General features: G+C 41.9%; 1 protein-coding gene across 2 annotated transcripts in view; it reads left to right on the forward strand.

Moving 5' to 3' along the window:
* Positions 1-9,056: 9,056 nt before the first annotated feature.
* CLK3 (CDC like kinase 3) overlaps positions 9,057-24,170 on the forward strand; it is a 25,778-nt gene continuing 10,664 nt past the window's right edge. The window contains exons 1-11 of one of the 2 annotated variants that reach the window (XM_063449303.1): positions 9,057-9,231; positions 13,036-13,114; positions 13,226-13,374; positions 15,390-15,609; positions 17,966-18,059; positions 18,976-19,042; positions 19,180-19,296; positions 21,781-21,947; positions 23,291-23,385; positions 23,536-23,665; positions 24,018-24,100. In XM_063449303.1, coding sequence (XP_063305373.1) covers positions 13,226-13,374; positions 15,390-15,609; positions 17,966-18,059; positions 18,976-19,042; positions 19,180-19,296; positions 21,781-21,947; positions 23,291-23,385; positions 23,536-23,665; positions 24,018-24,100 — 1,122 coding nt within the window. In that variant the 5' untranslated portion in view covers positions 9,057-9,231; positions 13,036-13,114. Of the gene's footprint in view, positions 9,232-13,035; positions 13,115-13,225; positions 13,375-15,389; positions 15,610-17,965; positions 18,060-18,975; positions 19,043-19,179; positions 19,297-21,780; positions 21,948-23,290; positions 23,386-23,535; positions 23,666-24,017; positions 24,101-24,170 lie in introns of those variants that run through there. The other variant, XM_063449304.1, reaches the window with a different exon arrangement.

The following is a 24,170-nucleotide window of genomic DNA, read 5'->3' on the forward strand; positions in this document are numbered from 1 at the left end:
TAAGCGCAAGCTACAAAAGTTAGAAGGGTTTGCAGGAATGTCTATCACCCAACTAATGGAGGTAGCAAATAAAGTATACATGAACAGGGAAACAGAGACAAAGAAAGAGGAAGAGCGCAAGATGCGTAAAAAGGCTGATATGCTAGCGGTAGCGATCGCAGGCGTAGATAGACGGGGCCCAGATAGAGGCGATAGTAGATGGAATAGGGAGCCTTTGAGTAGGAATCAGTGCGCGTATTGCAAGGAAGAAGGGCATTGGAGAAACGAGTGTCCGCAAAGAGAGCAGTACGAGAGAGACCCACCCAGGGCAGGTTACGGAAACTTTAGAGGCAGAGCGAGAGGTAGAGGAGGCCCCGGAGGGAGCAATGTTAATAGAGGAAGTAATGGGAACAGAGGAAGTGTAAGGGAAGATAGGTACTATCCAGCAGCGCAAAGGTCCCGCGATAGAGAAGGTAGGGACTTTGTAGGATTGGCTGACACGGTCATGGAGGACTATTGATACCGACCGGGCTCCATCCCCCTTGGTCGAGCGGAGCCTATGGTCGATGTATCAATAGGGGGAAAAAGGAGTGCGTTCATGATCGACACTGGTGCTGAACATTCGGTGGTGACTGACCTAGTTGCTCCTCCATCTGGAAGAACTATTACTGTAATAGGAGCAACTGGAAGAAGTGCTGCAAAACCGGTTCTTAAAAGTCGACTCTGTACATTGGGAGGCCACGTAGTAAAACATCAATTCCTTTATATGCCTGAATGTCCAGTCCAATTGCTGGGACGTGATATGCTATCTAAGTTACAAGCGCAGATTACGTTCCTACCAAATGGAACAACATCCTTAAAGTTTAATGGACCTTCAGGTATTATGACATTATCCGTACCAAAGGAAGAAGAGTGGCGACTTTATACAGCGTTGACTAGCCAAAACCCTAGGAGTGATGAATCCTTATTCAATATACCAGGAGTTTGGGCAGAGAACAACCCACCAGGACTGGCCCGCAATATTCCACCTATTAAAATCGAACTAAAACTTGGGGTTTATCCTAAGCCTAAGACAATATCACATCCCGCAGAAGGCTAAGAAGAACATCCAATCTTATCTGGATAAGTTCATACGGTATGGTATCCTAAAATTCTGTACTTCCCCCTGGAACACCCCATTGCTGCCTGTTCAAAAGCCCGGTACAGATGAGTATCGACCTGTACAGGACTTGAGAGCAGTCAATGATGCGGTTGTTAGTATACATCCAGTTGTGCCCAATCCATATAACCTGCTTGCTTTAATTCCGGGCGGGGCTACTTACTTTACAGTCCTAGACCTCAAAGATGCCTTCTTTTGCCTCCGAATTGCCGCAGAATGCCAATGTATCTTTGCTTTCCAATGGGAAAACGCTGTGACGTGCTCAAAACGCCAAATGACCTGGACAAGACTGCCCCAAGGGTTTAAAAATTCACCTACCCTATTTGGTTCAGCTCTAAGTCAAGATTTATTGGATTTCGAGTCCATCCCAGGAGAGTGTGTATTGTTACAATATGTAGATGACTTGTTGATAGCAGCAGTTACAAAGGAAATATGTCAGCAAGCAACGCACGATCTACTACACATTCTCTGGAAGGCAGGATACAAGGTGTCTAGAAAGAAGGCTCAGTTGTGTTTGCCAACTGTCAAATATCTGGGATTCCATATCTCTGAAGGTCAAAGAATTATGGGGCCAGAGAGAAAATAAGCTGTCTGCCAAATACCAATACCCAAGAATAGAAGACAAGTGCGAGAATTCTTGGGGGCAGCAGGCTTCTGTAGGATATGGATTCCCAGCTACGCGATACTGGCAAAACCTCTGTATGCAGCTATCAAAGGTACAGAGCACGACCCCTTCTTATGGACTCAAGAACAGCAAACGGCATTTGAAGATGTGAAGAAGGCTTTGATGAGTGCCCCAGCATTAGGTCTACCTGATCACACACGACCATTCTACCTGTATGTACATGAGCAAAGAAGAATGGCTGTGGGAGTATTGACACAGTACTTGGGATCATGGCAAAGACCTGTTGCCTACATGTCTAAGCAACTGGATTCAGTGGCCAGCGGACTTCCACCTTGTCTAAGAGCCGTAGCTGCAGCCGCCCTGCTAGTAGCTGAAGCCGATAAACTCACTCTGGGTCAAGAACTTTATGTACGAGTCCCACATGCAGTACAGACGTTGTTGGATTACAAAGGAAATCATTGGTTTAGTAACAGCCGTATGACCAAGTATCAAGCAATGTTGTGTGAAAACCCAAGAGTGCATTTAGAGACTGTAAATACCTTAAATCCAGCTACCCTTTTGCCACAACCTACTGAAAGTCAACATGATTGTTTGGAAGTAATGGATGAAGTATTTTCAAGTAGACCAGATCTTCGTGATTTTCCCATCCAGAACCCCGATGTTCAATATTACACCGACGGCAGTAGTTATGTGAAAGAAGGGATCCGCTATGCAGGATATGCAGTAACAACGATAGACAAGGTGATAGAAGCTCGGCCACTGGCAAAAGGAACATCAGCACAAAAGGCAGAATTGATAGCACTTGTCACGATCCCGGGGAACCCAACACGCCAACACACACACAGACACACACACAGAAAGTGTGCTGTACCGGTCCTTAGAGTGGCCGGGCTAAGCACACAAAGAATAGTCAGGAGACAAGCCGAGTAAGGGGAACCAGAAAACAGAATAACGAGAAACAAGCCGAGGTCAAAGGGTAGGAGAAAGTCACAAAGTCAGTATAACAAGCCAGAGGGTACGTAACCAGAAAGCACACGTTCACAATCGATACTATAAAGCAAAGACCACAACAGGGCACAGATAGACAGGAAAGGTAAGTATTTAAATCCTAGCCTGAATCCTGATTGGCTAACCACCAATCAGTATTAACAAACACACGTGGGGGATATCTATACCCCCCACTGTGTTTGTTGCACTGTAGCTTTAACGCCGGGTCACGTGAGTGACCCCGGCGCTTAGATAATAGTGCCGGCTCCCAGCGTGCAGCGTTAGACATGCTGCCGCTGGGAGGAGGAGAGGAGGACGCGAGCGGCGTGTCAAGAGGAGAGGACGCCGCTCGCTTAACGGTAAGGGGAGAGGGGACCGCGGGCGGCGACGGACCGAGGGTGAGTGCTGCGAGAGGATTGCAGCCTCCCCTCACCGCTGCCCGCGGAGCCCTGACAGCACTGACACGAGCGTTACAATTGGCTGAAGGTTTAAGAGTGAACATCTACACGGACTCCAAGTATGCGTTTTTAACCACTCATGCCCACGGAGCTTTGTATAAAGAAAGAGGACTATTGAATTCAGAAGGCAAAGAAATCAAGTACGCAGCTGAAATCCTACAACTATTGGAAGCAGTGTGGGAGCCGAAAGAAGTCGGTATTATACATTGTCGAGCGCATCTGAGAGGAGATGGTGATGTAACCAAAGGAAATCGGGTGGCAGATAGTGCAGCTAAGCGTGCAGCTGAATCAGGAAGACAGGAATATGTGGGGCATATAGCTGCTCTTATACCAACTCCACTGTCTCAATGGACTCCAGTTTATACAGCTCAAGAAGAGGAGTGGTTAAAGACTGAACCTGGAAAGTATTTGGAGAACAAATGGTATCAGCTAGAAGATGGAAGAATAGTCATTCCAGCATCACTAGCGGTAGAAATTGTCCAAAACTATCACAACGGGACACATTCTGGGCGAGACAGTACAGAAGAATCTCTCAGAAAACATTTCTACATACCAAGATTGTCCAACTTGACTCAGGCCATTGTACGAAGATGTGTAACGTGTGCTAAAAATAATGCAAGGCAAGGACCAGTAAAGCCACCAGGAGTCCAGTTTATGGGGGGACTCCCCATGTCCGATTTACAAATTGACTATACAGTGATGCCTAAATCTGGTGGACATCGCTACCTACTGGTAGTTGTGTGTACCTATTCAGGCTGGGTAGAAGCATGTCCTACTCGTACAGAGAAAGCAGGGGAAGTTGTGAGATTCCTGCTACGAGAAATAATACCCCGATATGGACTACCCTGCTCTATAGGATCGGACAATGGTCCAGCTTTTGTTCATCAGTGCCTACAACAACTGACTCATATGCTTGGTATAAAGTGGAGGCTTCATACGGCATATAGACCCCAGAGTTCTGGTAAGGTAGAGAGAATGAATAGAACTATTAAGAATCAGTTGGCTAAAATGTGTCAGGAAACCCAACTTAAGTGGAACGTTCTCTTGCCCATAGCTCTATTGTGAATCCGCAGTACACCTACCAGAAGGATGGGCCTCTCTCCTTTTGAAATCATGTATGGGCGACCACCTCCCGTACTTGGTAACTTAAGGGGGGATTTGAGTCAGTTGGGAGAAGGAATTACCCGGCAGCAGGTTGTAGAGTTGGGTAAGACTATGGAGGAGGTACAGAAATGGGTACAAGATAGATTACCTGTGAATATTTATCCCCCAGTTCATAGTTACCACCCAGGAGACCAAGTGTGGATTAAAGAGTGGAATAATGTACCGTTAGGGCCCAAGTGGAGAGGTCCTTATGTTGTTCTTTTGTCTACCCCTACAGCGATAAAAGTAGCCGAAGTGACTCCGTGGATACATCACTCCAGGGTTAAAGGAGCAGCAGTCGATTCTTGGCAAGCTACAGCAGATCCAGAGAATCCCTGCAAGATCCGGTTAAAGCGCACGACTCAGTCGGAGTGACGAGGAACCTTGTGGATTACAAATTGTATTGTTTCAGAGATTTGGTAAGTGAGTGAGAAGGCCATAATAAAGCCTGTCCGCTCACCAACGAGTGTATAAGTCAGGAAAAGTCTCGAAGGGACCTCTGTGAAGACGAGCAGAACTCCATTCCCTGCAGCCCTTACATCCTGGAAGCTGAGGTGCCTTCGCACGGACGAAGACTGAGGATGACGACGAAAGATGTATTCTTAATAATGTTTTTATATGTGTATTTTTATATTCAGGAAGGTAGAGGTACCGACACTCCTAGCTGTGAGGTATGCATTAAGACTACAAGAACAGGTAACCATATTTCCCAAACCCTAATTTGGCATTCGCAATACGAGTGTAAAGGAGATGTATCAAGATGTAGATACTTAAATATAGAATATAGTGTGTGCCATTTAGGAGTAGGAGAACCTAAGTGCTTCAGTCCAGAGTATCAACCCCGTACAATTTGGTTGACTCTCAGGAATGGAGATCCTCAGGGGACCCTAATTAATAAGACGGTATTAGAATCCGTACATTCTTCGGGTGTTCTGCTATTTGATGCGTGTAAGGCGATATCAAGTGGTAGAAAGCCGTGGAATGTATGTGGGGATCTTAGATGGGAGAGGACGTATGGGTCTAACGATAAATATATTTGTCCCAGTAGTAAAAATAAGTATGTGAGTCCTAGATGCCAAAATAGAGATTATAACTTTTGCCCATATTGGTCTTGTGTGGGGTGGGCAACTTGGGGACAGACAGTAGACAAGGACATGATTGTGACTAAGTTGCCTACCAGTCCATATTGTAAGTCTATGGAATGCAATCCAGTCCATATACTTATAAATAACCCCGACAAGTTCTTAGATAAATATGGTAATTTATTTGGGTTTCAAATATATGGGACGGGTTTAGATCCTGGGACAGTATTGTTTATAGGGATAGAGACTGATACGGTATCCTCCCAGACTCATCAAGTATACCATTCCTTTTATGAAGAGATGAGCATAGATAATAAGATCCCCCATAATGCTAAAAACCTGTTTATTGATTTAGCTGAAAGTATTGCCGGTAGTCTTAATGTTACCAACTGCTATGTGTGTGGAGGTACTAACATGGGAGACCAATGGCCTTGGGAAGCAAAGGAGGTAATGTCCGGTTCTGAGGCAGTTGACCAATTAATATCTACACAAGCCGATTATCATATGAGTGTTAGAGGTAAATCTGAGTGGAGATTAAAGACCTCCATCATAGGTTATGTTTGCATAGCAAGGAAAGGAATGATGTATAATACTTCTGTAGGAGAATTAACTTGTCTAGGGCAAAAAGCTTATGATGATGATACAAAGAATACAACTTGATGGTCGGCTTCAAATGTCTCAGAACCATCTAACCCGTTTGCTAGATACGCCAATTTAAAGGATGTATGGTTTGATTTATCCATCACATCCAACTGGAGAGCCCCAGCAAATTTGTACTGGATCTGTGGTAAGAAAGCCTATTCGGAGTTGCCACAGGACTGGGAAGGGGCATGTGTGTTGGGTATGCTCAAACCATCCTTCTTCTTGTTACCTATCGAAACAGGTGAGACTTTAGGTGTTAAAGTGTATGATGTGAATCATAGGAAGAAAAGAGGACCCATAGAGATAGGCACCTGGGAAGATAATGAATGGCCTCCCCAGCGTATTATAGATTACTATGGGCCAGCCACGTGGGCAGAGGATGGTACCTTTGGTTATAGAACCCCAATTTATATGCTCAACCGTATTATAAGATTACAGGCAGTGGTTGAGATCATTACTAACGAGACATCACAAGCGCTCAATCTTCTAGCGAAGCACAATACCAGGATGAGGACAGCAGTATACCAAAATAGATTAGCCTTGGATTACCTTTTGGCAGTAGAGGGAGGTGTATGTGGGAAGTTTAACCTGAGCAATTGCTGTCTTCAAATAGATGACGAAGGGCAAGCAATAGCTGAGCTTACTAGCCATATGGTTAAACTAGCGCATGTGCCTACACAGGTATGGAAAGGGTATAATCCAAGTAGTTGGTTTGGTAGCTGGTATGAGTGGTTTGGAGGGCTTAAGGCAGTGGTAGGTGGAGTCCTACTAATTTTAATGTTGTGTCTACTCCTGCCGTGTCTTATACCCTTAGTAGTTAGGTCTGTGCAAAGCCTGATAGAAAATATAGCAGAGAGGAAGGCTGCTGCACAGATAATGGCAATTTATAAATATAAGGCTCTAGATCAGGGAGAACCAATGCAGGAAGATGAGTGTTGAAGATTCACATCATAGATAAGTCTGGTCTGGTTCAAGGTAACTTGCGGTGTATGCAAACTAAGGTTAAGTGATGCCTCAAGTAATTGTGAAATATCAAAAGGCATCAAAGGGGGGGAATGTGGTGGAATCTCTGTAAAAATAAATTTAGTAGGCCGAGATTACCACGTGGCATGTGTACGTGCATATGCTGACGTATCGATCAGTTGGTTGCACGAGGCAAGATACGATCAGTAGTGTACGGAGCATGTGCAAGAATACAGGATATAGTATTCCCCTCCTCCATTGTGCTGGACAGGCCATGCAGTCAAGCAGGAAGTTAATTCTTATTTGTATTGATTGGTCAAGAGAATGTGCGGGTGGAGCTTAATATGGGAGGAGTTATGTGCCTATATAAGGAGCCTGCACTATTGTCCGGGGCTCAGAACTTGCTGTATTTTGGTGACATTAGTCCCTCTGAGTCCCGATCGGTGATCCAATAAAGAATCTCTTCCTTCCTGAAGAAACCTGTGTCCATCTCTCTGTGCTTGGCTTCCGTCAGTTTCTCCGGTATCAACACCAGAGCCCGGCGGGAGGGGGACCCTGAGGGTGGGGGCACCCTCAGGGCACTATAGTGCCAGGAAAACGAGTATGTTTTCCTGGCACTATAGTGGTCCTTTAAGCAGGGTAATCAGTAAACTATTAACATACTTGTCAAAACTATAAGAACAACCTTTGGGCACAGGCTAAACATGTGATGAGATACTTGGAACATACTATCAACTATGAGTTATCTTACAAGACGTAAAACCACGGCATGAAACGAGCAGGATATAGTATGCTGATTGGGCCTCTGATGAGAATGATCGAAGGAGTGTGACTGAAAACTGCTTTAGTCTGAGAAGGGTCCACTGCAGTAGCTTTGTCCTTATGTAAAGCTGAATATATGGCTTTAGCTGCGAATACACAAGATCGTTTGTACCTGATACAGTTACATAGGAGAATGGACAATCAATGTGAATATGAACCAGTTCAGGTCTTTGGGGACAATACTACATGCTCTCAATGTGTTGTTTCTCCTTTATTGTTGCTCTATTATTGTGCACACAAGATATCCTACCCTCAGCATGTGTGCGCACAATATCCAACCCTCTGCATGCATGCGCACACAATATCCAATCCTCTGCATGCATGCGCACACAATATTCAACCCTCTGCATGCATGCGCACACAATATCCCACCATCAGCATGCATGCGCACACAATATCCAATCCTCTGCATGCATGCGCACACAATATCCCACCCTCAGCATGCATGCGCACACAATATCCAATCCTCTGCATGCATGCGCACACAATATCCCACCCTCAGCATGCGCACACAATATCCCACCCTCAGCATGCATGCGCACACAATATCCAATCCTCTGCATGCATGTGCACACAATATCCCACCCTCAGCATGCGCACACAATATCCAACCCTCTGCATGCATGCGCACACAATATCCCACCCTCAGCATGCGCACACAATATCCAACCCTCTGCATGCATGCGCACACAATATCCCACCCTCAGCATGCGCACACAATATCCTATCCTCAGCATGCGTGCGCACAAAATATCCTACCCTTAGCATGCAGACTGCGATATATTTTGATTCGATATATATAATTTTTTTATAACTATATGGCACTACAGGGAGTTTAGTTTAAACTATTTTTAAAGGCTTCGTGCTAATAACGCCTTCACAGCCCCAAACAAGCTGCCCCTGGATGCCCTAGGAGTTATTCCCTATTTCTGAATTATTTATTAAGCTGACTTTGTCCAGAATTATGGCAGGTGGTAACAGTCTCACACAGCCCACAATGATTTAACATTCACAGTTTAAATGATGCTGAGACTCCCATTGCCCATGTTTGGGTGGGAGGGAGGGAGTGACACACACTGGCTGGGTTTTCCCGCCCTATAACAATGTGACCACGCCCCCCAGCATTCACAGTGACCGTACGCACATTCCATTTCACCAATCAGAGCGCAGTGCCAAAGCGAGGCTTGGAACTCAGCCAGCGTGCAGGAAGTGGGCGGGATTACCGGTCCCAGGCGGTAGTTCGGTTGGTGTTGCTGTGGGAGGCCCGGGGGTGCTGGTTATTGGGCCGGGGGCTGTCGGACTGTTTCCTGGTCGGTGTCTGTCGGTCGGAGATCGCCTTAGAGGGCAGCGCTTGCACTTACCGGCCCTGAGGTGAGTGCTATCCGGTGGGGGAGGGGGCTGTGGGCGCCAGCGTACACCGGCCTCCAGCCCGGGCTCACACACAGGGGGGAGCTAGAGCTAAGATTGATCGAAATGGAGGCCAAATAGTAACCCCAGCCTCTCACAATAAACTACAATCCAGAGAGTGCCTTCAGGCGGGCAAAGCATTATGGGAGCTGTAGTTCAAGCAGGGTTGGCAAAGCATTATGGGAGCTGTAGTTCAAGCAGGGTTGGCAAAGCATTATGGGAGTTGTAGTCCAATATCAGTTGTTCAGCTCTGGCCTGCCAGGTATCTGCATTGGAAGTAATTATCCATTGAAAGGTTTAAAGGACCACTATAGGCACCCAGACTACTTCAGCTTAATGAAGTTGTCTGGGTGCCAGGTCCATCTAGGGTTAACCCTGCCTGCTGTAAACATAGCCGTTTCAGAGAAACTGCTATGTTTATAGTGGGGTTAATCCAACCTCTAGCGGCTGTCTCATTGACAGCCGCTAGAGGCGCTTCTCACTGTGATTTTTGCAGTGAGAAGATGCCAGCGTCTATAGGAAAGCATTGAGAATGCTTTCCTATGGACTGACTGAATGCGCTTGCGGCTTGTGCCGTGTATGCGCATTCAGCTGAGGAGGAGGAGAGTCCACTGCCCGGCGCTGGAAAAAGAGGTAAATTTAACAGATGTTTTCCTGGCACTATAGTGGTCCTTTAATGATCAGACGGAGAGAGGTTCCTTAATCACATTTATTTATGTTCTCATCATAGACTTATTCCCTTTTATATGGGTTTTTGTATTTTAACATGGTATTGCAAGCTGTGTGAATCGTGCCATCCAGGGACTTGTAGAATGTGTATGTTGCCAGCGACAGTCTGTGAGTGATGTCCAGAATCATATTAGAATGGCTGTTCACTGATTTAGAAAAATAAATACATTTAAAGGACACAGGCGCCTATTATGCTGCACTCTTTCTTTATTTACCTCCACATCAAAGTAAAAATCTTGATTTATGTCTTAATTGTTAATAGTAAAATCTGGAAATTTCCCGGAACAGTTGCTAAGTGTACGTTGAGCTTTACCGCACAGCTGTACATACTGTCAACATGTAGGGCTCTCGGTTGTTCAGGAAATTGCAACCAAAGTGGCAAGCTATTTGCTTAATTGATGTTTTTTGGCTGGGTGTGTGTGTGTGTGTGTGTGTATGTATGTATGTATGTGTGTGTGTATATATATATATATCTCGTAGTAGACGGTTTCTGCCCTAACAAAGATAATCCACTTTTATAGGTCTCCTAAATCTCTTTTGCCTATAGTGCGCAGGAAATCCAGAAACGTACAATCACTGTGATCTGTCTATAGGGCAATCTGTTATGCATTCGATATTCTGCAACTGTTAGAAGAGTAAACATCTTACGGACTGGAGTTCTTTACTAAATATTGTATTTTGGAAAATCTCATCTGACTAGCAAAGTTGAGGATAGAATTATCTGCTTTAGTCACAGCTTGGCTGTTTTCAGCCTCAGTTTTTTTTCCTTTTGGATTGTATTTGCTAAACTTGGTGTTTAGTGCATAACCCATTAAGAGTTTCTTGGGGCTTCACTTAACAGACCTTTTCATTTCAGGCAGATCATAACACTTTAATATTGAAACTAAATATATTGTTTTCATTTAATGGTGTTCCACTTTAAGGAGAGTTTTTTTCCTCTAGCGCAGGGGTAGGTGATCTTCAGGACTCCATATGTGGTGTATTAAATGCTCTTACAGCCATAACGCTGGCAAAGCGTCAGGGGAGATGTAGTCCACAACATCTAATGTTCTGAAGGTTTCCAACCCGTGCTCTAGTTGTTGCCTGAAAAACAGCCATTATAGAGATTCTCAACCGTATGTAAACATTTTTTTCTCCTTCTAAATGGCAATGTTTGAAATTGCCCCAGAAAAGGGACAACATTTATGTACCAACACTACATTTCGATGTTGCCGTTTTGGTGCTTGGTGTCCCTTTACAACCTTATCACCGCCATATTGCCTTTCCATAGCCAGATTCACAGTTTTGTAAACAAGGCTGTGTACAGATATATCCAGAACCTCTTGCCATGCTCAGCTTTGGCTTTGTGTAAATCTTGTGCATTTCCCAGTGTGCATCTTACATGCACAATTTAGATGGTAGTTTTGGGAGGAAGTAAATTTTCCTCCTCTGCTGTGACCAAGTTGCAAGGCATATAGATGCAGTGACTTTTTTACAAACCAACCAAGGATCTCTTCATACCATAATTCATGCAATAGAAAATCATACAATTGTAAATTAAGGTGTACAGACAGAGAGGTCAGTGCTCAATATTAATTAATCTTGACTTCTCTGCTGCATTCGGCACCATGGGCAATAGAATGTTATTACACTATCTGCATTACATCTGTGGGCTGAGTGGTACAGTTGTAAGCTAATTCAAATCATTTCTATATAACAGAACTCAGAGCGTATTATCTGGAGTACACACCTTTAACCCCCTAAGGACCAAACTTCTGGAATAAAAGGGAATCATGACATGTCACACATGTCATGTGTCCTTAAGTGGTTAAACAGGTTCCCATAGCACGTGGAGTCCCACAGGGTTCCATCCTTTCGCTCATTCTATTTGCAGCGTATGTACTTCCAATGGAGGATATCATAAGGCAACAGGACCTCAACTATCACTGATATACTCATGACACACACACATATACATCTCATTCTAACCAAACTCAAAGGTTTCAGCAGAAACAAATAACTGCCTTGCTGATGTCCTGGAATGGCTGAAGCTAAACCCAGACAAAACAGAAGTACTTGTGATGGGTACACAGAGAGTTTGATAAGCAAGCTGCAAAAATAATCATCATAATCAGTCTAGAATGTGGATCAAATCTAGAAAAAAAACTTTTGGTGTGGTGGCCAGAGGAAGGAACACAGGAAGCGAGCTGTCGTTCACCAGGGGACCAAGTTGGCATTAGTCTCACACCTGAAGACTGCACATTGGTTCCCTTCTCTCTTCTTCTTTTTCCGTGAGAAATACCCTGCAGCGGATTGGAGGTGTGATGCTGCCCTAAAAGCATAAAAGCCCAATTACGGAGCCTGTGTGTGTGTGTATTTTTTTTTTTTATTATTTTTTTTTTCCCCCTTCAAATGTGAGTGGTTTACTTCACCACCATTTATTTTATCCTATCCTACGTACCATCTGCACTATATTGTATTTTTTATCTTTTATATGTACCACAAGCCAAGACTAAAACAAGTTTACCCCATTTTGCACATATTTTTTAGAGCTCCACTTAAAGGTGTAGGTTTTACTTATACCACTCTATAGATCTTCCCATTATCCATGTTTTGGTGACATCACTTTAGACTACTGCAATGCACTCAGAAAAATTACTCCATCACTTTCAGCTGGTACAAAATACTTCAACGAGACCTGTAGCTGATCAGTCAAAGTTTTGCCATGTGATAACTGCATAACTTGCATTGGCTGGCTACCAGTAAAACAGTGCATACTGTTCAAGATAGGTCTGCTACATGATCAGGGACCAAGCTTTCTAAAAGAATAATGGCTTTTAAAATATATTTTTATTATATTCTAATTTTAGTAAAACTATTCGTAGTCAATAAATATAGTTAGTGGGAGTGTCTAGTTATTTTTTTTTTCTATTCTCGTTCGAGAGGGTATCTTAGAGGTTAGTTTTAAAACGATTTTAACATCATAAATAGTATATAGGTGCATCTTTAGTATCTAACTATGGGTTGTTTCTTTTTTTCCCCCTCATGTTTTGGGTTTAGGTGTCAAATGTGATCTCAGAAGAAACACCTGGATAATGTTCGGTATACCTAGGAACTTTACTCTGTGACAATAGTAAAGGTAACTTGTTTTGTTTTTTTGGTATGCATTTCCCTTTTTTGTTTTGGTTATTAGTCCTGTAGTTAAGTGTTTTAAATATCCCATTTCTTCTTTGCATCAATTATTGACTAGATGCATCGCCGTAAACGGTACTGGTCCCCTGAAGAAAGCTACAAAAATCAGACGTGGAAAAGGAGGCGACGAAGCCCAAGCAGAGATCGTGAGGGGCGAAGGAGATTATACGAGAGATGGAAATCTCCACGCAGGTCACGTTCACGGAGGTAACCCATAGGAAGAAATGTAATAGTGATGTATCGCGATATACATTTTTCCTGATGCTGAGTCTACGTCTCTGCTTTATAACAGAGTCTGCATTCTATTTGGAATGTTGCTTCATTTTAGTGCAGAGAAAGGGACTGGTTTGATCATATGTACTTTTCTATTTGAAAGTCTGTGGCTGTTTTGAAAGTACGTAGTAACATTTGTTATTTTTGCTTCACGGGAAAGTCTGTAGAAAAAAATGTGTACTTGATCCATTCCATTTCTGTAGAGACTTGTATTCTGTGTGAGTAGTGCTCTGAGCCTTTCCACTAAAGATATACGCCCAATTGCCCTCCAGGCCAAGAGTGAGTAACAAATAGATCTCGCTGAAGTTGGGGGCTGGAGTCCCTTGGCACGGTCTTATTCTAAGGGCTAAATGGTTTTCCAATGGTTTAACACTTAAGTTGCTCCCAAGCTGCCTGGCCGCACTGATTTCTACCTTCTCTGCCTGGCTGCCTTGCTAAGCAGAGAAGTTCAAGGCATTGGGAAAACTGTTAAACACAGCGCCCATGGACTCCAGCCCTCAAAACAACTTCATGAGGTTGCTTTGAGAGAAGATTAATCTCTTGCAGTACTGCAAGTCTCATGATGTCTGGCTAGCTGTACATCTGAAGAAAACAGGGGTTGGCAAACACTGGTAAAGATTAGGGAACAAGATTGCATATTTAGCAGTTAGTCTTTCATGACTCATTCTGCTTTAACATCCATAGTGTTCTGTGCAAAGTATTTCTAAAATAGATGTACCAGCAGCAGTGGGTCTCAAAGCCATGACTCCTGGCACTTATTATACTGTGACTGACCATTCTGAGACATATTCAAGCACTTAAAAAGTTTTCTGTTTATTCAGCCAACAGAGTACTATTTACCACAGATTTGGGAACAGTAAGATATTGGTGAATGGAAATGCAGTCATGGCATGAGTGCCACAGAGACAAACACTGCCTGAGCTAAGGAAAGCTCTTAGCAGGAGCTTTGGCTCTCAATACTAAAATAGGGAGAGGCAGGGACTATCTCCCTCAACACTAGATAAGTCAAATGGTCAGCCTACACGCATGGTGGGGGCACCTCTAGCACCATAACCACTACAGATTATTGGAGTGTTTCTTTCCTATTGTCTGCAGCCATCTAAATTGGAATTAAACAATGTAGTGGATCACTGGAATTTTATAGCTCTGTAGACATTCTAGAGATCTGTGTGTCACCCACCAGCACTAACACAACTCGGGCTCTGTGCAGGGAGTACTTCAAATGTTCGAACATGCAGCCCACATGTTCCCAGATATTTTCATACATATAGTTACGCAGGGACACTTTAAAAAAAAAAAAAAACAGGAAAAAAAAACCACAAAGTGTTAATCACATCAAGGTTAATGTTTTTTTTTTATCCCCTAGCTTCATTACTGTCATTAACATTGAAATTCAGTTTTGTTACCGGGGGGCTCCTGTTTGAAATGTTCAGCCCTGTTATTGGTGTGTGTTGAGAGAGCTTCTTGAACACCGATATAAAAGTCTAATATTCAGCAGACTAATTCTTTTAGTTTACATGGTGACTGACACATGTCTAACATTTGTTTAAAAATTGGGCTTTTCCACCTAACATCCAATTCTTTAAAGTAGCAATTTATCTTTTTGAACATAAGGGGGAAAAAAATATACTGTTGATAATGTATGGTAACGTAATCTCTGTAAAGCAGTGAATATTACAAAGACTATAGCTTTTTATGTTTTGATTTGATTGGTAAAGTAAAAACCAGGAGCGTTTTTACTTGTTTAGCAAATTTAATGTAATTAATTTATAAATACAGCCATATTGAAGATAACATCGGATATAGCTTTTAAATTTGTATTTGTTTTCCTCCTCTTTACTCACATACTATGTGGAGCTCTGAAGAATCTTGCTGTTATTTTTTTTTTTTTTTTTTTTTAACACATTGTTCTGTCAATAGGAAACATTGTCTCACACTTTGTATTTTAGCAACAACAAGGATACATATTGGCCAAAGCCCAATAATGCACGGTCCAGTGATGTCCGTTTTTCAGAGGGTGCGAGCTCTTCGTCCTACAGCGAAAGCTACTCGTACCACACACAATCACCTCCTCGCCATCGCACAAGAGATCGTGATAAAAAAAGAAATGAGAATCATCGTAAAGCTTCACACAAACATCGCTCCAGGTCTGGTAGCTGCACTTCCTCGGTGAGTATTGAGGACACGGGTGAGTGACCTCCATCCGGCAATGCCTGATGTGTAAAGCCTAATTCTACGACGATAAGTGTATGTATTGCTGTCTAGTTGTATATAACATATTTGTACTTTCTAGATAGTTAAAGAAAAGTTTTTATAAGTTGCTTGTAAAATGTCTGGGTTACACAATTCCGCTAACTAATTACTGCTTCCTAATAACTCTCCAAGCAAAAGCCTGTTTTAGTATTTACTGACCCTTTGCATTACTGGAGTGTCCTTTCTTCTAATTAAAATCTGGGAAATATGTTCCTGGTGTAGAGTAATGAGGGATGTACCTAAATGTCGCCATTTTATTCGACTGACCAATGTCAGTCTTAACAGATTTCTCAGGAAAAGTAGAAATCGGAGCCTTTCTATGAAATTAAAAACCCAAGGCCATAATTGATTGATTTGAATAGCAAATTTAAAATCCAGTGTCAAAATCACAATATAGAAAACTGGCTCATAAAGCGGAATTGGAATTATTTTCTAACTCTGCTTGCTAGCCTAAACCCCATTATGTCTTCAGATAGTGATTAAATCTCAATGTTTTCATCTGGTAAATAGTAAACTGAATTTAATCTTTAAGTTGTGGTAGCAGAGTTGTTAGCAAATGTATAGACTGGGAGAAAAAACTATTTAAATTTAGGACACTCCCTCCTGTAAATCAGTTTTCTGTGATTTAAAAAAAATAAAATATATATATATATATATATATATATATATATATATATATATATATATATATATAACATAAATGGCTGACTGGAAGAACAGAGGTGGTACTCCTGCTTTTCAGCACAGAAAACAGCATGCATTATCTGGTTGCTATGGTTATTGGAACCATCACTCCAATCAGACAACGACATGCTGGCAATTAATGCAGTATGCCGATATCATAGAAAAGGATTTCCCTGCTTGGGGTAGTGTCCCCAATAAATAATCAGACTGTGCATGGGACACAGGTGGCACCAGAGGTGGGTGTTAAAGCAGAGTAACATTCAGAGCGTTACGGAATCTGCAGCGCTGGACTGAAGGTAAGTAATGTTCTTATCGCAAACATTTGCATTGAATATATAATTTGTCTCTAGGATAATTGATAGATTCAATGCCTGTTGAAGGCCATTTCTAGTTACAGTGCATTTTCATCTGACCTTCTCACACGTCAGCCCGATTGGCTTTCTGGCACTACTCTTTCTGTGAAAGACACTTTGTTTTGAATTAAAGGGACACTCCATGTACCTAAAAATGGTTTTGTTGTATAGATCATGCACCTGTAGTCTTGCTGCTCAATTCACTGCCATTTAGGAGGTAAATCTTTCTTTATGCACTCTAGCCACATTTCCCTTAAAGATATGTCTAATGTTTAAACTTCCTTTATTGCACACTGTGTTTAATTTAGAGTTTGTCTCCCTCTCTGTTAATAGCCTGCTAACCTCTGTAGGAACCTTATGTATTTGATTAAAGTTCACTTAACAGAGCAGGAGGTAAGGACTACAAAAGTGTAAACACTGTGCTGTAAGATCTGATTGTGAGTGTAACACCCAGGGGGGAGGTATGGCTAGGGCTGCACAAACCAGTGACTCGACTCCTTAATGGAAGCGAAATAAGTAGTGAGACTGCAGGGTTGTGATCTATACATCAAAACTGATTCATTAAGCTAAAGTTGTTTTGGTGCCTATAGTGTATTTTTAGTTATAGAAGTCTAGTTTTGATCAACTTTTCCAGTTTTATATTCTAGAAGTCTCTCACTGCAGTGAGTGAATTCAAGCAGTGATCCGGTCTTTCAGGTTATAAAAATAGGAATAGTGTAAAGGGGAAAGCTAAACTTTATAGTGTACTTTTTAAATTGAATTATTTTACCCACACAAGTTTAAATTCTTATAAAGGAAGCAAAAATTACTCTTTTAACCCCTTAAGGACACATGACGTGTGTGACACGTCATGATTCCATTTTATTCCAGAAGTTTGGTCCTTAAGGGGTTAATCTACTGCTCCGAAAATGTCTTTCACTTTTTGGGGGAGGGGAAGTTTAAAATGTTATAGTTTTTAATAGGACAAAAAGTGGATAACAGGTTTCTATAAAGTTTTTAATCGCTCATTCAGGAGAAAGTGCTTTGTTGCATTTAGTTCGGCCTTCACACTGAGCCGTCTCTAACCTGCACGTCTCCCTTTGCAATATCCCCTATCGTTTTATGTTTTTATACGTCTGCACACATCTCAATCTTCACCGCCTTGGATCTGAATCTCCTTATTGTCCCTGCCTCCCTGATTTGTACCTTCAATGAAAACTATGCCGCGCATCTGTTGGGGGCGGGTTGATGTGCAGAAGAGTCACCGGAGCGCAAAGGATGGCAAGAGTGTGGAAGATGACAAAGAAGGGCACTTGGTGTGCCGGACCGGAGAACGCATCCAGGAGAGATGTACTGACTCCTCTTCCGTAAAACTTTAACCTCTCTAATCTTACACCATTTCTCCCTGACCTCCCCTCCCCATCGATAAAAACAGGGATACAGGGAGGGACAGGGAGATCAAAAGATAGTATACAAATTTTGGCTAAAAGCTCCTCCCCTTCCCTTATTGATAGACCAGTAGAGTTTTGTTTGAAACATAGACAGTTATAATATATGATGCTCAGCAAACTGTTAATTAAGCCCTGGTATGGAGGGGGATTTAATTGCAATGCACATGACAAAGTATTTATAAACAAAGGCCTTAAGCCTTTTTACTAGAAGTATATGCCATGTACTATTTATCTGGAAATCTGTGATTTGACATTTGTTTCAGGCTTTCATTAAATTCTGAACTTAATACATCAAATTATTTTGAGTTTAAATTACACAATCTAACAGGGAGATTTTTAAACATTTGATTTAAAGTCTGAGCATGTTCTGTTAGCTTAAACACTTTGCAAAGCAGTCATAGTGCTGTACATTTTTTTTTTTTAATTGAATAGTAAAGTATATAGGTGTTTGAAAGCCACAAGAATTTACCCAACTATTCCTAACCAGGAAGTAGCTCTCTGTTCCGAGGTATTTTATTATGTTAGCGTGTCTAAATAAAGACTAGTACTCTCCTGTAAGGTTAATTTACAAACTGGGCTATTAATGAGGAAAGGGTAAACGTGTTAGGGCCCGCTAGTGCTGCCCCTTGCTTTTCTAGCAGACTGTTCAGTATGGCAACTTTAATTTAATGTGTTTGTCCAGTATTCATGTATATCTTACAGCATTTGACCTTGGAAGGTCTGTCTAGCAGTGAATGAGCACATCATTCTGTTAGTCTTGTAGTTAGTGTTTCATTTTTCTTTTCTGTAACTGTTTATTCCTATGTGTTTTTCAGATGAGATAGTGGGAGGCCTCGGAGAAGGGACATTTGGAAAAGTGGTGGAGTGCATGGACCATGCCAGGTTTGTAAAGTCCAAGTGTTTTGTCAGATTATCAGATGATTTGCATGTATAATATTGTGTGGGTTTGTTTTTGTTTTGTGTTTTGGTCATATTGTTCTCTATAGTCGATAATATGTTGTCATGTATTTTACACCCAGGGGGAGCACACGAGTGGCTCTAAAAATCATACGCAATGTAAAGAAATACCGGGAGGCAGCTCAGCTGGAAATCAATGTCCTGAAAAAGATCAGAGAGAGAGACCGGGAAAACAAATAGTACGTTTGTGTTTGTTAAATAATGTTACCATTCATATAAATATGCACAGATCCCTTTTAAAGGCTTGTATACATGTGTATCCTGACACCAAAATCTAAGATCCCCCACCTGTGCTCAGGTTGTGTAGAAGTGCAAAGCGAGGGGGGTGGGAGCTTTTAAGGGGATATGTGAAGGAAGCCCCTGTTCGATGGACTTTTGCAGAGGACTGAGGGCCTGCCTCATCCCCACAGACATTGGGCCTGGTCCCAAGAGCCCCTAAAGGGGGCTATTGTCACTGCAGGGATGGGTATGGGGATCCTGGACGCTTACTGTGGTTCCCAACTGGACTTGAGCACCTCTGTGCGTTGCCTGCACTCGTTTTAGATGTAGAGCGCCTGACCGGCAGATACCCTGGAACTGTTCCTTGCATTGGGACTTTGCCGAGGTCCAGTCAATATTTAAGCTGGTATTGCTTGAAGACCAACAAATAGTGCTCTAGGCGAGGCAAGGAGGATCGGAGGATACCTGGTCTTTAGTGCCCCCCTTCCCCAGAGATCCAGGAACTCCTTTTTGGGGACCAGGACTAACCCGCTGCATGACTGGAACTTCTCACAGAAAATAGCCGTGAACTGATAAAACTTTAACACGCTGTTAATCGGGCGTGGATTCTCCGTTCTGGGCACTATTTGCACAAATGTATGGTCCAGGGAAAGGGGGTTCTGGCTGACATTTTGTATGCAATTTCTTTAGGACTGAGAGGTGACAACAGGAAACCAATTGTGTTGACCTGGGATAATGTGATTAATTCCTAGACAAATATAGCGGTGTGCTCTGCAAAAAAAATCACATTCAGGCTTTTCTAATGTGTGGGGAAAAAGCTATAGTACAGCTATAATTATTGCTCTACAAAGAGGGTCTCCAGAGCTATATTCACGGCATGCTGGTACTTTAGAAGGGTAAAGCTTCACCACTGGGTCTCAAGTCCCCTGGTGGTACCAAGAAAGCTGATCTGGCAGAGATACTCAGCTGGAGTACGAAAGCTCTGTCACAGGATCCTCTAATACACCCAACCCAGTCATCAAGTACCCCTAACTTGAGGACTGGCTTGGGAACCACTGCTGTAATACATATCTGTATTCCTAATGCTACAGTCTTGGTGTGCCTAATTAGCTATGTCCATGATTCTGTATGGCAGACTGTGACGACACTGCACGCATGAATTTATGGTTTGAGTGCTGCAACAGACCTGTCTCTCATACATAGTCTTGGAAGAAGTGGCTTGAAGCCATGCTTCCAGACTTTCTAAATATTAAATTGTTTTGGGGAAGGACAGGGGGTTAGGACTGAAGGCACTTTAACAACTTCAATAAGCCTGCAGTGTTCCTTTATTGAAGCAGTTTTGGGGGTGTAGATCATGCCCCTGCAGTTTCACTGTTCAATTCTCTGCCATTTAGACGTTAAATCACTGGCTGTGACTCAGACCCCCCATGAAAATGTTTCATTTTCAATCCGATCTTACAATAGTGTATTTACTTTAGGAGTTACCTCTTGCTCTGTCAGTGGAACTTTAATCACACATACAGTAGACTGTTGCAGGTACTAGCAGCTAATTAACAGAGCAGAAGATGAGCTATTGTGATCCAAGTTTGGACACAAAATGTTAAAGTTCACTTCTACGTCAGCTAAGAAGCAATTCAAGTTTTTCAATTCCAGAAGAGTGCAGTTTTTTTTTGTCAAATTAAAAAAAAAATATTGTAACAAAAATAAAATCAGAAACTGAGAGTTATTGTAGGACTCCAGACATAATGGAGAACCCTTTCCCCATGAGTCACTGTCTAAGATCAGGAGGTCAAGGCGTTCAAGGGATAATGCAAATAGTAACTTTGAGAGTGGGTAACTTTGTTTCTTATTAAAGCAGATGGAGATCTTTTCGATACCTGTTCATCTTTTTTTCTGGGTGTGATATCTTTTGTCCTAGTCACATGACCCAATCAGTGGCAACTTCCCAGGTGTTGTAGCCTTAGCTGCAGAAGAGGCTTTTTAAAAACCAGAACGTGTGAACGGCTTACTTTTGTTTCTTCAAGGGACACTCAAACCCCCCAAAGCACTTCAGCTTGCTTCTAGGGGTTAACTGTGTCCTCATTTTTTATACTTCACAAAAGTGCTGATAATTGGAGAAATCAGCCCCCTTAAAAATGTGCTACACTGCGCTCTCTCTGTGGGACCATCACACCTTGGAATTAAATCTACAATAACCTTTTTCACTTTTTGGGGGAGGTTGGGGGTTGCCTAGGAGACTATCCAACAGTCTAGCATTAAGATTAAATACATTGACTTATAAAGCTAAATATATATATTTAATATAGGACATATGTTTTCATTAGAGTGAAGTAGCATATGTTATAAATGTGTGTATTTATTCTGCTTTATAAAACATGCCGAGAGAGAGCGAATAAGAGGTACACTTCTGCTGTTTAATTCAAAAGTTTGTGTCTCTTTCATAGCATGTGTGTTCTTATGTGGGACTGGTTTGATTTCCACGGTCATGTCTGTATCGCATTCGAGCTGCTGGGCAAGAGTACATTTGATTTCCAGAAAGAGAACAACTTCCTGCCATACCCAATCCAGCATATCCGACACATGGCTTACCAGCTGTGCCACTCCTTGAAATGTGAGTTTATTTTTGTGAATAAAGTTTTATTGGTTACTGGACGAGAGCTAGTAATCATACCAATTGCATAGGTTTTCACAGTAACCTCCAATTTTCCTTCTCATCTTTTGTAGAACAGGCAGTCACTCAGGACTAAAACATTTGCAAGAAAATAAACAATGATACATAGGTATTTTCTTGTAATCTTATGGAGTCTTCAGTATTAGGTCCATTATTAGACTTTTACTTCTTCTTTCTATCTCCAGACAGCAGCTTGTCACAAACGTCACTCCTGTTACTGTGTTTCCTTCCAAATGTAGTAGTTTTGGTTCCTTGGGGGATGCACGGTTATGTTCCTGCTTCAGTGAATTCCCCTTATGCTGTACATACCTTCTGACTAGCAGGAGATATAGTACAGTATATGTGTAACCTCTACTGAAGCCCCTCTCTATTGGCAATTGTATAGAACCTTAATGTGATAACATTGTTGTTCAATACAATGTTAACCTTGTTGTGACGCACACTGAGGATGTTCAAATGTTGCTAGGTCCCCTTATTGGAAAATAACGTATAATGGTCACATTTGAGCAGTAGAACCAGCACACCCACTGCCAGAATGAAAAGTTAGATTTTTTTTTTTTCCTCAAAATTGTTTACACTGTAGCTGTTTCTTCATTTTTAATTGATTTATTTTGGCTCTTTGACACTATCCCAACATTAACCCATGCTGTTAACACTCATTATTTTATCCTGTTCTAGATTGTGCCTTGTTTCAAACGAATTCCTCCTTGCAATGTTTGTCCTTACTTGTAAACAAATGAGGAGTTAAAAGATAGATTTTTTTTTTTTTTACTTCCTCGCTTCCCGCCTCCCTGACTGAGATAATCAAGATTGATTATTCAATGCCTCTCCATTGTCAAGTATTGGGAGGGTAGTGCGCATGCATGGCAAAACACCACTGCGACAATCAAAAGCTGTCTGTCATTTGAATAACCGAATCTGACTGTTATTCAGAGACCATGTGATGAAGAGTTTCTCTAGAGGTGTTTTTACCCCACAGTCATAACATTGCTGTATCTACTAAACCGAAATGTTTCAGATTGCCGTGTTAACACTAAAGGGCCACTACACCCAGATCACCTCATTGAGCTTTTGTGGCCTGGGTGACTTTTAATGTTACATTAAATAAATATATATCCAATTTAAATAAATATATAATCTATATATATCCTTAAAGAAAGCACCTTTGCTACCATAACCACTATGTTGCATTGTAGTGGTTATGGTGCTTTCACTGTTACTTTAACATTTGGATTGATCACTGTTCCCATTTTTTAAATTTGTTAAAATTTTTCCATTTACAGTTCTACATGACAACCAACTGACTCACACAGATCTTAAACCTGAAAACATACTGTTTGTGAATTCAGACTTCAACACCAGCTATAATGAGGGCAAGGTAAGTGTCGGGAGATTAACACAACTTCAAAACTGTCAATGTCCCTATCATAGAGAAGCTTCAGTACATTGTACTTGCATGGCATTGAAACACATTTAATCAATAGTTTTTGCATGTTTCCTGACCTGATTATGTCTTCTCTTCCTCTAGAAGTGTGAAGAAAAGTTTGTAAAGAACTCCAGCATCCGCGTGGTAGACTTTGGTAGTGCTACATTTGACCACGAGTACCATACAACCATTGTTGCCACTCGTCACTACCGCCCCCCTGAGGTGATCTTGGGTGAGTTGAAACCCTTGTTCCATGTGTCTAACTTGTAGTGGAAGTACAAAAGGGATTTGGTGATTGTCTGTGATGATTAATATTGGCACCGCACTTGTTTCCAAATTACATTTCTTATGATGTTCTTCCAACTTCAGGGATAGCTAAGCATCATGGTAAATGTAGTGCACAAACATCTGAATTGCTATGGTTAACCATCAGTGGTCTGTATGAACAGAAAGTATAAATGTGGGTGAGCAAGATTTTACAACTCTACATTCTAATTCTAATGGCTTGAATGTGAGTATTGACATCATTGAGATGTGGTAAGTAGAAAATCTAGATTTATAATCACTTTCTCCTTTTCCCCCAGAACTCGGCTGGTCTCAGCCATGTGACGTGTGGAGCCTGGGCTGCATCCTCTTTGAATATTACACTGGATTCACTCTCTTCCAGGTACTCTTTAAAAGTCTGGTGTATCCGTCTCATTAAATGCTCCTGCTGTATATTGTTTTGCCAGGTAGGA

Source organism: Pelobates fuscus, chromosome 3 (genome assembly GCF_036172605.1).
Source record: "Pelobates fuscus isolate aPelFus1 chromosome 3, aPelFus1.pri, whole genome shotgun sequence".
Taxonomy (NCBI): domain Eukaryota; kingdom Metazoa; phylum Chordata; class Amphibia; order Anura; family Pelobatidae; genus Pelobates; species Pelobates fuscus.